This window comes from Saimiri boliviensis, chromosome 2 (genome assembly GCF_048565385.1).
Source record: "Saimiri boliviensis isolate mSaiBol1 chromosome 2, mSaiBol1.pri, whole genome shotgun sequence".
NCBI lineage: Eukaryota > Metazoa > Chordata > Mammalia > Primates > Cebidae > Saimiri > Saimiri boliviensis.
In genome coordinates, this window is record NC_133450.1 from 60584989 (window position 1) to 60600027 (window position 15039).

General features: G+C 32.4%; 1 protein-coding gene across 1 annotated transcript in view; it reads left to right on the forward strand.

Annotated features, from left to right (window-relative positions):
* The window catches only part of TTC6 (tetratricopeptide repeat domain 6), a 246572-nt gene that overhangs the window by 135012 nt on the left and 96521 nt on the right, over window positions 1-15039 (forward strand). Inside the window, exons 10-12 of the mRNA XM_074393424.1 lie at window positions 9793-9882; window positions 11882-11956; window positions 12952-13331. Of these exons, the coding sequence (XP_074249525.1) occupies window positions 9793-9882; window positions 11882-11956; window positions 12952-13331 (545 nt within the window). The remainder of the gene's footprint in view (window positions 1-9792; window positions 9883-11881; window positions 11957-12951; window positions 13332-15039) is intronic.

Genomic DNA, 15039 nt, shown 5'->3' on the forward strand with positions numbered 1-15039 from the left:
AATTTTATATATTATATATGTATATTTAAAAATGTTATACTTATCCATGTGACTTTAGCCACTTAAGAAGAATATTCTCTTTTCTTTTTGAAAGAATGTTTTATTTGATTGAGAGTTCAAGATATAAAGCTATTTGGGTTGTTTAGAGAATCTTCATGAGATTTTCATTTGTTTTTAAAAGCACATTTTAAATTAATTTAATGTTAAAAAGATTTAACACTACCCAAATATAGTAATCTTTTTTCTTCCTTTAAAGAATAATGATTACTCTCATTTAATGTTATACTGATCATTTTACAAATTAGAAAAAAAGGAGAAGTAAACCAAAATAACCTATTCTTCTTCTCCCACAGAGAATTGCCCATTTTTTGGTTCATTTTTTTTTGTTTGTAAAAATTCTTTGTATTTCTCCTCCTCTTTTCTTCTTTTTCTTTTTACCCACTCTTTCAGCAGTTCCATGATGAGCATCATTGTACATAAATTTTTTTGTGGCATTCAGGATTATTTTGTTTGAACAGTGTTGTAGGCATCTTACAAAAACACATATATCAGAAAAGTGTAAAACAAAAAAGTTAAACAAATTGTGGGAAAAGCATAGCATGAGTAATAGCATAATGAAGCCAGAGGTAAGATTAATATGAAGAAATTCAGTTTGTGTATGCTGTTGCTTGAAATGAGGTCATCAGTTTGCCTCTTAGCTTCCCTACAACCAAGGCATGGAAGGAGCCTTGTTCATATTTAATCTGTTGATACTACCTGTTTAGAATGTTAATTTTGAAATATCTTTGCATTTCTTGGATTACTTGTTCATAGTATATTATTGTTAAATATTATGTTGAATTCTATTAGGTCATAATTTTAAATATATACTCATAGGTGAAATATGTGTGTAGTGTATTTCTTTCCTTTGTCAGACTTTGCTATCAGAGCTATTCTTTCTTTATAAGGTTAACTGGATAGCATTTCATCATTTTTAATATTCTGAAATTGATATGGCATAGGAATAATCTTGAAAAGTGGAAGAATTCACTGTTTGAACTCATCTGAGCCATTTGGTTAGGTAGTTGTTTGAAAATTAAAAATTTTTATTTTCTAGGTTATTCATGTTTACTATTTTTTCTTGTCAATTGGTAACATATTCTTACAGAAAGCTATGTATTTAATTGAGATTTATAAGTTATATGCATAGAGTTGCATATATTTTTGCCAGTTTTAATATTAATTTTTAATATTGGATCATTTTCTTTTTTCTTTCTAATGATGTTTCTGATATTTTTTCTTAGAGTAGAATTTTTAGAAAGTAGGTTTTTTCTTTTTTTATTTGTTTTTAATTTTAAGTGCTTTGTTCTCTACTTGTCAGACTACTATACTCATACCAGTATAACACCATCCCTTTTACTTTATTTTATTTAGCGAGATATCTAACACATAATTCCTTGGCTGTTAGATATCATGGCTAATCAACCAGAAAAACAGATGAGTTTAACCTACCATCTTCCACTAAAAACCTTTTTGATTATTATTAATTCAATGTTGTTACTTCTCCCTTTTAAAATACTTTTGGCTATTGGCTTTCTGCTTTCCATAGAACGTTGACATTCTATTTTGGCATTTTTCTAATTTCTTTTGCTTAAAAATTTATTCATGTTGTTTCTTGTTCTTCCTTCTTTTTTTTTCTTCTTCTTCTCCTCCTCCTCTTTCTTCTTCTCCTTCCTCCTCCTCCTCCTCCTTCTTCTTCTCCTTCCTCCTCCTCCTTCTTTTTCCTCCTTCTTCCTCCTTCTTCTTCCTTCTTCCTCCTTCTTCTTCCTTCTTCCTCCTTCTTCTTCCTTCTTCCTCCTCTTTCCTCCTCCTTCCTCCTCCTCCTCTTCCTTCTTCTTTTTCTTCTTCTTCTTTCTCATCCTTTTCTCTTTCTTCCTTCTTCCTTCTTTTCTTCTTTTCTTCTTTTTTTGAGATGGAGTCTTGCTGTGTCACCCAGGGTGGAGTGCAATGGCACGATCTTGGTTCACTGTAACATCTGCATCTAGAGTTTAAGCCATTCTCCTGCCTCAGCCTCCTGAGCAGCTTGGATTACAGGCGCCCACATAGCACCTGGGTAATTTTTGTATTTTTAGTAGAGATGGGGTTTCACCATGTTGGTCAGGCTGATCTTGAACTCCTCACCTCAAGTAATCCACCTGCCTCAGCCTCCCAAAGTATTGGGATTACAGGCATGAGCCACTGTGCCCAGTCTCTTCTTTTTTTTTTTTTTTTTTTTTTTTTTTAAGTAATATAAGTAATTAATGAGTTTTCTTCTGTGTATTTGACCTTAGTTCAAACCTTTTCATTTGCAGTGTCTTTATTTATTTTCAAAGTAATTTGTGTTGTAGTTTTCCTTTTTCTTTTTGATACATCACAGTGTTTAAACAAATTCAACTTGTTGAAATTATTTTGTTTAAATTTTATTCTTAATCCTTATTGGTATAAGAAAATATATTCTTTAAAATACCAGTTTCTTAGAATTTATAGATATTTGCTTTTTGTTGTAATAGATATTCCAATATCTCTCTGTTAATTCAGTGGTTTTATTTGTTATCATTTTTGTATTGTGGTCGGACTAAGCAGAGCACACCTTTGGAATCAGATAGTCTTGAATCTATCCATTCCTGGATAAACTTGTACTATTATTTTACTTCATGAAGTCTCAGTTTTTATGTTTGTAAAGTGAGTGTTTTGAGGATTTAATGAGAGGCTATATGGTGCATTGTTCGATAAGCAGTAGGTGCTCAAATAATAATATATTTAGCTATTATATTTTGTAATGTTATTACATTTTATGTGGCATATTTCTTTCATTTGATGTCATTAAAGACTTTGTTTAAATAGGGATTTTCAGTGAAGTTATATTTTGTCAATTGTTCCATGTGTTAGCTGGGTGCGGTGTCTCACACCTATAATCTCAGCACTTTGTGGGGCTGAGGTGGGTGGATCACTTGAGGCCAGGAGTTCAAGACCAACCAGGCCAACATTACAAAACCTCATCATGATAAAAAATACAAAAACAAAAACAAAAACAAATTTCAATGTGTTATTAACAGTTTTACTTTCTGTGATTAGAAGATGTTTTGTATTTATTATGAATTTTGTCTCTTACTGATTTGAAATGATCCAGTTTGGCCTAATTAATGATTGAATTATACTCTAGTATGTTCAGCTCTGTGTTCTTTTCTCTATGTTCAGAAATATTTTTATGTTAATACTTTTTACTGTTTTTGTTTTGTTTTAGATGTCCCATATAAGGAGTATATGGTTTTTTGATCTTACTGTTGTTATTTTATTTTGTGGTTTCTGTTTTTTAAAAATTTCTGTTCTCTTTTGTTAACTCCCCGCTGTCTGTGCTGTGCTGTTTTCAGAGTGGCAAGGCCTATTACAGTTACTTCAGAAATAACACAAGTAGTATATGAATGCTTACTTGTAGTAAAGATTCAAACAATAAAGATGAATATGACATAAAGAATATTCCCCATCTTTAATGCTGTCCTTCTTCAGTTCTCTTCTCCTTGAAGTTGGCCATTGTTAAATGTGTTTCAAATATCCATTTAGACATTTCGTTGTCATTTATGTCATGCAGTTGTGTGTGCAAATTAATGCTTTTACATATTTGGAGTTATAATTTATATTATTCTACATCTTGTTTTTTTTTCCACTTAAAAATACTTGAATATATCTTTGCACATATGTGTATTTTTCTGTTTGAAATTCATAAAGTGTATGTATATTTCAAATCTTAGAAGATTATGTATATTTTCATTTCCTTTTTTACAGTGCAGTCTAAACTTTTCATTTAAGAAAATAATACATATTGTTTTTGAAAAATATATCATGAACTAAAAAGGAAAAGTTAATAATATAAAGTATATTAAAAGATTGCCTTAATGCAAAAGACTGGTGAATATTAATTTTCATAAGTCAATGTGGCATTCGTGAAAATATGATGCTCACATCTGCTTCAAGAAAATCTGCTGAGAGGGGCACACCTGACTGCCGGCCTCCAGCTGCTGTCCCGTAGACCTAACATGGCATTTGCTCCAAGGCCATACTTCCTTGGGGCTGCTCTCAGCCAGGGACTGAGCACAAGGTGGTTACTAGAGCAGACACATTCCTGTTTGATTGTGGTTGCTTTCATGGGCAATTTTGGCTCAGGGACTTTTCATCTGCCTGGTTGAATCTTTTATAGAACTGCTCCATGGTCTGAAGCTCTTCCTACCTAATCCTTCCTCTCTCATCTTCTTTCCCAGATGTCAAATCTGCATCATGTTCTGAAGGCTCCCTCTGCCTACTCCTGTACCCTCTTATTTTATCCTATACTGCAGGTGTCTACTTCTACCTGAACTGACACAGTAGGGAGTCTGTAATATAAGTGCAATTTTTTAAAACTATATGTTTGTTTACAAGGTATGGGCATCTATTTTTCCATCTCTGTTTATAGGAAAGTGTGAATGTAGGGAATTGAGGGCAGGCAAAATTGTTTTAAAAGAGGTGGAATTGTAGGAATAGGAAGAATTAGAACTGCTGATCATGCAGTAACCTATTAGACATGGAGTCTGAAAGAAAATCAGTACTGCTGGTTGTCTACTCCCAATGAACAGGAGAAAAAAGGATCCAACGGAATTTTCTGGCACAAAAAGAGAGCTCAAGCTCACCTGACGTTTTCATTTCACCAGAACAGGCATCGGACCTCTCTTCAAAGACTCCTAGTTCTGATGAATGGGAAATACTATTTAGATACCCAGATCTGAGTGCCCACATTTTTAAAAAGCAAGTTTAACTTGTTTCTATATATATTATAGTTACTGGTATTTTTTGTTTGATGTTGCCTTTTTTAAAATCACTTTTTATTCCTTTTCTTAAATTTATATTTTTGTTTTTCCTTTTTAAAAAAATAAAATCGAGTAGTGTGAATATAATATATTCATGATTTTACATTTTCATGGTTATTAAAAATATATAGCATATTTAAGCACATCAAGATTCAATCAGCATCTGTATCCTTTCCACAAAGGATTAAGACTTTAGAATGTTTCACTTTACTCCCATTGGCAATCTGCCAATTTAAGACCATTAAATACTTTTATTCCTGATAATTTTAACGTTCACTCTGTGCGACAATAATTACACAGATTTAGCTATGTTTTTCTGATTTATTTCTCACCACAATTTATTCCGTCTTATATAACTTCCTTTCTTCTAATCATTTTTATTTTCCTTATTATATTTTTGACTAATTCTTCCTGGAAAGGTTTGTGGGTGGTAAATTTTGGAGTGGACTTGTATTCATGGATATATATTTATTTTCCTCTGCCTCTTGCATTCCAATTTGATATGGCATAAAATTCTATTTTTTTAATTGCTTGCCAGGCAGCATCCAGTGTTGATAATAAGTATTCGAACACTGTAGTTCTCATTCATCTCACTTGGAACTTCATGGTCTTGTTTAAAATGACGACTTAAGTCTTTTTACATTTCATTTTTTCATTTATTCATCAGATAAATACATGCCAGTCACTTCTATGTGCAAGCCACTGTTGTAGCTGCTGGAGGTGCAGCAATGAAAAATCAAAGTTGCTAATATCATGGAGCTTACATTTTAGTATGAGGTATAGATAAAATAAATGTGTACTGTGGATTCTTGTTATTTGTGGTAGTTAAGTTCCATAAAGTCACCTCAAGCACCGAATTAGTTGATACTGAACCGTTGCTCCTAATGGAAGTAGAAGACTAGGGTCCTGTGAGCCTCTGGTTTTTCATCAGCTGATCAATAAATAACCTTGCTTTATGAGGTTTTCTATTTAAAGACACCTTATTTAATATATATTGTTGATTCATTACCACTGAAGTCATAGCTGACAGCACTATAACTCACGCCTGAAAGAAGCTTATGTAACACATTTATTTTCTCTGTAATGCACATTGCAGCCTTCTTGCACTTAGGAACACTAGCCAGCACTTCAGCACTATGCTGGGGACCATTTTAAAGAGCAGAATCACAAACAATCTGCCACTGTGGTGTAGATTTGTCTATGTTTTCCTGTAATATTGTCAATTTTTACGTTATATATTTTGGGGCTGTGTTATTCGATGCATACAAATGAAGAATTGTTAAACATTCTGTGTGAGTCAAAACTTTCAGTAATGAACTGAGCTACTTAATTTTAGTAAACACTTTTACCTCAGTCTATCTTTATTATTAATGCATGGATAGCAACTGTCCTTTATTATTTGTTCCCTTATACATAACTTTTCTGTATTCTTATATTTTAGATGTGTCTTTTATAAACAACATGAGGTTAGATAAAAACAAATGTATTTGGATTTTTTTTTTCAATTGGACTTATTTAAAATTTACATCTTTTTATTGTTATTTTTCTTTTTCTTACCCATTGTATGTTTATTTTTTCCAATTATTTGGGTGTATTGTGTTTTATTATTTCTGTTTTAAAAGTTACATATAATTGATGTTTGAACAATGTGAGGTTAGGGGTGCCAATCCCTGCACAGTTGAAAATTCATGTATAACTTTAAACTTTCCAAAAACTTAACTACAAATAACGTACTGTTGACTGGAAGCATTACTGATAACATAAACAGTCAATTAACACATATTTTGTATGTTATATGTATTATGTACTGTATTTTTACAATGAAGTAAACAAGAGAAAAGAAAGTGGTATTAAGGATATTATAAGGAAGAGTAAAATATATTTACTATTAACTGAGTAGACATAGATGATCATAAAAGTCTTCACTTTGTTGTCTTTATACTGAGTAGGCTGAGACAAAGGAAGAAGAGAGGTTGGTTTTGCTGTTTGTGGGGTGGCAGAGGTAGAAGAAAATCTACATGTAAGTAGATTTTCTGAACCATGAAGTTCAAACCCATGTTATTCAAGAGTCAATGGTATGTTTTTCTTATTCCTGTGGCAGCTTCCTTAGAATATGCATCTTTAACTTATCAATATCTCATATATATTAATAATTTTATACTCCTCCAGGAAAATACAGTGACTTCAGAATCCTTTAAATTCATTTACACCTTCTTGACTTATGCTCTTACTTTGATAGATTCTAGTTTTAAAGTCCAAAATACATTTTTATTTTATGTAATACACCTTAAATTTTACCCTTATATTTATCTCTCTCTCTCTCTTTTTATTTGGCTTTTCTTTTTTTCCCCTCGCATCTCAGACACTTATATCTGGAATTAATTTACCCTCTGCCTAAATTGTATTTTATGGAATTTCTTTTAAGAGGAAGAGTAGGAGATCTGCAGTTGGTGAAAACCTTGGTTTTCCTTAGTTTCAAAATGTCTTCATATTACTTCATTCTTGAGGAATATTTTATCTGAGTACAATATATTGGCAGAGGTTTTAACACAATAATGATGTTTCATTATTTTATGGCATGCATTATTGCTGTTGAGAAGTAAGTCTTAAAATGTAAAGACTTTGAAGCTAATACATTTTCTGCTTCTCCTAAACCTGGCTAGTTTTAAGTTTTTAATTTGCATTTCCTATAGTTTCACTATGATGTGTCTAGGTGCAGATTTCTTTGTATTTATCACATACTGAAATTCTTTGAGTTTGTAGTTGGCATCTTTCATGAGCTGTGGAAAAGTTTTAGTAATCTCTTTAAATATTGTCTCTATTTATTCTCTATTTCATTTTCTGGAAATTTAATTACCTTTTTTCCTCTTGTGCTTGGTATTGGATTCAGGACAATGTCTTCCAACCTATATTATTGGTAAGGTCCACAAATTCTCTCTTTAGTTATGTATAATATACTATTAAACTTGTTTTTTATATTGTTCTTTTTAGTATTTCTATTTTTCCCTGAATCTATTATGTTATGGTGTTTTGTTTCTTTGTGTAGCTGTCTGTCTTTAAATGTTTGCTTACCATTGTATCTGAAATATGATGTTAAGGAAACATTTGAGATTTAGAATGGCATTTTCTTCCTCCAAAGGATATTTTTGTTAGAATGTGGGTCTTTACCATTCAGAGACAGCTTTAATCTAAAGTTAAGACTTGAATTTCTGTGACCACCCTTGTGATAGAGCCCAGACTAAAAGTCTACATAAAAGTTGATTTACTTCCACCCACTTATAATCTGAGGATGTACCCCTGTGATATTCCAGTTTATATATAACTGAGATGTATTGTAAGGCTCCCCATCTCAGGTAGATTCTGGGCTTTGACTTTTGTTACCCTTGCCCCAAGAAATTGCCAAATCTGCAAATCAGAGTTGCAGCTGTTTTGGCAAACATTGTGAGAACAAAGCATCTTTGAATAGTAGGCTTACCTTTTCTGGTCCTTGTCTTTTCTCAGATTATAAGGAAGAGAAAAAATATACTTACGATTTTTCGTCTTTTCATCTTGTTAGCTCTTTGATATTTTGACAATTGTTTTTCATATTTCGTGTAGCCCTGGGTTGTCCTCAGCAGAGTTCCTAATGTTACGTAATTAGAAGCAGAAGTCATCATTGACTTTTAAAGACACCGTTTCCATTTCGGTTTACATTTCAGCTTTTATTGCATGCATACCAATTTCAACAATATCTTTGGGGTAGAGTAGGAGGATTTTTTTTTCCATTGGATATCATCTAAGCAACACTGTAAGTGCCCTCTCAAGACACCTTAGTTTGGCTATTATTTTGGCAGTGTCCAAGGCTCCAGCATGTATGTTCTTTTTAAAAATAAGCAATCATTGATTGTTAATAAGTTCTGCAGTTTTTATATCTATAAAGCATGGTACTAAGGTTTTTGTCCTTATTGTTGTTAAAAGCATTCATTTAAATGTATAATATCTGCTGTTCCATCATATTTCAATATCTTGTACAAGCATATGGCAAAATAGTTTAAAAATCTTAGTTTGTCTTTAAACAATAATGATGAAAGTGACTAAGTGTCTTCCTACTATGTCCAGTAATTGCCTTACCTTACATTGTGCTATCACTACTTGCTGAAAATATAACTTGAGAGGATTTTTAGCAAAAATTCAATGCTAGTGATTCCTAAGTTACCCATAGCTTTCTCCATCATCAGTAATAATTACATAATATTTTTCAAAATCTAACTTTTTGTTCAATAAATATTTTTTAAATTTCTAACATTAGTTGTTTGAGACCTAACAATTTCATAAAACAAAGTAGTAGTATGATTTAATTAATCATTAATCCACCAGTCTATCAAATTTTGGTCTTCTAGTTTTCTTCATATCTAAACCACTGATTACAAGATAGAGAAGTAGCACATTTATTAATAACCTTAGTTATTGTGGAAGTTTACTCTTACAATAAATATATGTACATACTTAACAGATAGAATTCAAAGTATAAAGCCCTTAAGGAAAATTTCATTCCAGTTTACAATTAGAATGATTGCTTATATTTAAAAATAAATATTCATTTGTTGACAAGAAATCTAGATAATATGTCTTGTTCATAATCCTCATATTAATATGGGACATAAATTCAATATTAGCCTATGAGATCATAGGATCATTGAACACTCCTAAGATTAAGAACATCAGAAATAATGTAGAAGTAACCATTTTGCTAAATGCCAACGCTGAAGCTGAATTGCAGGTTTTGGCCAAATACTAAGGCTGTAGCTGGATTTTGTTCATTTCTGGTGTTTTCTAGAATTATACTACTCTCATATATTTTCTCTTCTGTTAATAATGTTGTACTATGAAGTATCATCATAGACTTTTAAAAAGTATTCCAAAACATAATTTAAAATTGTTATCTTTTTATTCACAGAGTGTTCAAGCAAGCAGACTTTTAACTGAGAAATTATCACCTGAAACCAGTGTCCTTACTTTACATCAATATAGCAGAACAAATTTTAATGTATGTAGAATTTTTATTCTTAAGATTGTTTAGTGTATCTGCTTACAATCCAGATATTAATTATGGTAATTCCAGAAATTATTTCTTGGGGTTGGGCATGGTGGCTCATGCCTGTAATCCCTGCACTTTGGGAGTCTGAGATGGGCCGATCGCTTAAGGCCAGGAGTTCAAGTCTAGCGTGGCTTATATGGTGAAACCCCATCTCTACTAAAAATACAAAAAATTAGTTGGATGTGGTGGCATGTTCCTGTATCTCAGTTACTCAGGAGGCTGAGGTGGGGAGATCGCTTGAGCCTGGGAGGTAGAGGGCAACAGGGGGAGACTTGGTCTCAAAAAAATTTTTTTTTTCTTGGTACTTCCTCATTCTGAGAAATGGCTCAGACCATTCAGTGCTATCTTTACTGTAGATAAATTTTTACTTTCTCAAATATGCTGTTTTTATGACTGTTAGAAGATGTTATTCACTAATCAATAGCGGGATATTTGTTGTGAGTTTTTCTAACATTTCTAGTTTTTTCACTCATTCTTGCCTAGGTCTTCAATGATCAAAGGTTTTAACTAAACAGAGAAGCTGTTTTTGGCCATGAAGCAGAGTAAGACTGATTGCTTTAAATGGTGATCAGATGCATACTTACAACTTTAAGTATAACTAACTACAGTGTATCCAATGACCTGATATTTATATGGGGTACAATTAAGATATGGTTTTATTTTTCTCTCACTAGTGCCTAATATGGTCTCTTTTTGTTTTTTAGAACAAATTTTACTCCATCATCCAGGCTGGTGTACAGTGGCAAGACCATGGCTCTCTGCAGTCTCCACCTCCTGGGCTCAAGTGATGCAGTGATTCGTCCACCTCAGCCTCTTGAATAGCTGGGACTGCAAATGCACGCTACTATACACAGCTAATTTTGTTTTTTATTTTTATTTTTTAAATGGGGTCTCACTATGTTGCCCAGACTGGTCTCAAAACTCCTGGGCTTAAGTGATCCTTCTGCCTCAGCCTCCCAAAGTGTTGGGATTATAGGTGTTAGCCCCTGGACATGGCCTAGTTATTTCTTTACTGCTGTTTACATCGCTATTAGCTTAAGGACATGGAACATGCCATTTTCTTTCTTTTCTTTCTTTCTTTCTTTCTTTTTTTTTTTTTTTTTTTTTTTTTGAGATGGAATCTCACTCTGTCACCAGGCTGGAGTGCAGTGACATGATCTCGGCTCTCTGCAAGCTCTGCCTCCCAGGTTTAAGCGATTCTCCTGCCTCAGCCTCCCAAGTAGCTGGAACCACAGGCATGCACCTCCACCCACAGCTAATTTTTGTATTTTTAGTAGAGACGGGGTTTCACCATGTTGGCCAGGATGGTCTCGATCTCTTGACCTTGAGATCTGCCCACCTTGACCTCCCAAAGTGCTAGGATTACAGGCATGAACCACCATGCTTGGCCAGGAACATACCATTTTCTTTGTACTTTCTACTTAATTTAGTAGTGTTTTCTAACTTTTTTAATATAACAACACCAGTCTGGGTATGATTATAGTAAGTGGTAATACTATTTTGGTTTCCTGAACTAAAAGGTTGAGATTGCTCATGATTAGAGGTGACTGTCCAGGGACTCCCACTAATGTAGCCCCAGGGTTAAGGGGATTCATGGCTCAGCATATCTTATCATATATTCACACATACCAGTACCACCTACACCAGCTGGGAAACTTTGCACTATGCTACCTTGCACATAGTAGGTACTTGGTGTTTGTTATATCAAGTTGAATTTTAAAAATTAAGATAGTTTTTATTATTATAACGCTTTTCTACATTAATTGATAGATTTTAAGGTCTGTTCCTCTATGTGAAGTCAATGATGTCAAACTCAGTGTTTGTATTTTAATTGGTATTTCTGAATTTCAATAATTTACCTAAACAGTTATTACCCAAGTATTATATATTTTAGCTTAACAAATAGCATCTGTGGCTAATGTATGTTTCTCATTTGATTATTTCACAGTGTTTCTTACTAAGAAAATCTGCATCACTGGAAAGTGTCCAAAAATGCTTCAGTGCACAACCTACACAACTAAGGGTATTACAATTTTACAGGTTTTACTCTCTAGAAGAAATGTTTGTGTTTCTAGCGATAATAACTACCTTATGGTTTTTTTTAAAGCATATACTTCTGTATTATATTCTCTAGTTGAATTACATATTGAATTGTATATAGTTTCTTGAGATGGAGGAGTACAGTAAGTCGCAGAGGGTCAATATCTCTATTGTACTTTAGCATATGTCTTAAAGTACATAACTAGCTTGTATGAAACTACTGTGTTTGAAGTCTGGGCCAAAATTCACTATAAATAAACACATCTCTGTAACAAATTATTGTTTATTACCAAAGGAAATGCAGTTAGCTTATTGACAACGATTCAACAGGCAGGGAATGCTATATCAAAGGATTGAAGGTAATTTATCTTTTGTAATTCATGAGTATTACTAGAATTTCAAGTATTAATGTGTAATTATTGTGATAATCTTAATAGTATTAAAAATTAATCTGATTCTCTAATAATTAGATAAAGTAAATACTGTAATATGTTAGGATTCCATACTTCCAATTATAAACATTAAATTGAAAGTTATTAGAGAGAATATTTGAACAGTATTGTATAGAAATTCAGCGTCATTAAAGGACTTTTGAAAGAAAACCCAAATTGATTTTACAGAATAAGGCATTTTAACAGCTTTTGCCCATTCTACCATTTATTTGCATTAAATATAAAAGTACAGCATGTAAATTATTTGGATATGTAGAGAACATTTTCTTTCAATTATAATATAGAAAATCATGATACATATGTAGTTTATAGTGTTTACATATACTTAATGAAATGACATATGTACTTTGCTTTAACCCACTATTAACTTGATCAGCTGACTTTTGAATAATTTTAAGAATACTGATTTAAAAATTTTCCAATTAAGTGACCAAACCACATTAATAGTATCAGAATTAATTGATTTTGAATGTATAGAAACTAAATTGATTTTATGTTTTTTCTACCTCTTTGCTTCCTTATTAAGAGAGCAAAATCTTCTGTAGACTTGAGGAAGGAGGAGATTATAGCTCCTTTGGAAATCAAGAATGATATGCAAAGCAGTATAAAAGAGGTTGTGTTTCAGAAAGCAAATGAATTGAAACGTCAGCTCCAGCTCCTTAAGCAAAATAAAACTGAGCATCCCATCCCTGTGAAAGAAAGTATAGACGACATATTTGAAAACATTTGCGAAAAACACAGTTTGAAAAATCTCTCTTTGTCTCTCATTGAAGCATCTAAAAAAGCTGGCATTAGTTACATTGTTTATCCAAAGAAAAAGAAGATAAAATGGAAGAAAAGATTGAAACAACGAAAACTTACATTCGTGTATGAAGAGTTAGCTAAGCCTCCAAAATCTCTTGAAAGGTCTTGTTTAAGCAATATTTTTTATAGTTTAAGAAATATATTATGGTTTTTATTTTAATTTTATAATCTCACCCCATGAAGTTATTATTTTATTCTGCACTGAAAATACGAACCCAGCTTTTTGAAAGGCAAACCCTCATTTAAAAATATATAAGTATTTTATAGTATAAGTATGTGAATGGTTCAAATGATAATTTAAAGAGGGGACTTATTTAAGAACATCAAGTAAGAATAAATCAATTTGATGGCTAAATGAAATCTTCCAGAAAAAAAAAAAAGCCCAAACAAGTTATTTGAAGTGATTTAGTAACAAAAAACAACTCCTGCTCCAAACAAATGCTACCCATTTAAAATAGATTGCTAATATTTAAGTATTTTTAAATTTTAAATGATTGAATTGAGTTATAAATCTAGATAGTTTTTTATATTTTAAGCTCTTATTTAGGAATCAACACAGAAATATTTTTTTTCCTTACTTGAAGTAATAGTAGTCAGTATATTTAAAATTATGTGGGGACCTGCAATAATAACCACTGAAATTCCAAATGTGTTCATGATTAAGTGTTCAGGACATAATTTTCTTAAAACAAAAGTATTGTGCAAAATAGTTTCCATGAAGCTCTCGTTATTTCTTTTTAGATATATCCAGATATCACAGAATTTATTAAACTTGCGTTTTTTTGAAAAGACTTTCCTGATGATGAGAATAAAAAATATTTGTTCACTTTGTTGTTATAAAGACTTGCTCTCTGCAAAAGGGTTAATTATCTCTTGAAATGGTGACTTATTGTCCCTAAGAAGACTGGGACATAATATTTTATAAGTGTGAGTGATAGAGTGGAACAGAGGCCAACCATAGTGAAGAATGCATTCATGTCTCGTGTTCTCTTTATATTGTTTATGCTTAAGTTTACCCTGCCACAAATACAGTATCTGGGAATTTTTTTGTTAGTTCATCTTTGGAAGACTTCAGGTAGGTTTCCAAGCTGACAAATGTTTTAGATCAGAACCAGAAGTTTGTGTATATGTTTTTGATACATTTGCTGATTTTAAAGTATTATGAATCTTCACCATCCTAGAAAGGGTAATACACACAGCACCATTTCGGCCACAACCTAAATGACTTCTATATATAAAAAAGGATATAAACTGATCAAATGATGCTTCTCTGGGCTGTGGCCTTCTTACTGACCTTTTACCATTTACCATATAAAGTTTTACCATTTAAAGAGATTTAGTTGCCTTTTAATACCTCAATTTGAAATTTGTATATGCTGCCAATGGGTGCAACAGGAGTCATTGGATGAAACTTTTGGTGAAGGCATTAAAACAAACTGTGGGAGTATTCATCTAAGACAGTATGTTACTACAGCTTTCCTACCTTTTAAAAAAATCTTAATTCAAACTAATTTACGACATATAAATGCAGATACGAATTGTCAGTTCAAAACTAGCAATTATAGAGCAACTTGAAAAACAATTTTATTCCTATAATTTGAGACCTTTTTCCCACTAATCTTTTGTTTTGTTTTGTTTTGTTTTGTTTTGTTTTGTTTTGTTTGAGACAGAGTCTCACTCTGTCACCCAGGCTGGGGTGCAGTGGCATCATCTCGGGTCACTGCAATCTCCGCCTCCCAGCTCAAGTGATTCTCACGACTTATCCTCTGAGTAGGTGGGATTACAGGTGTGACCCACCATGCCCAGCCGT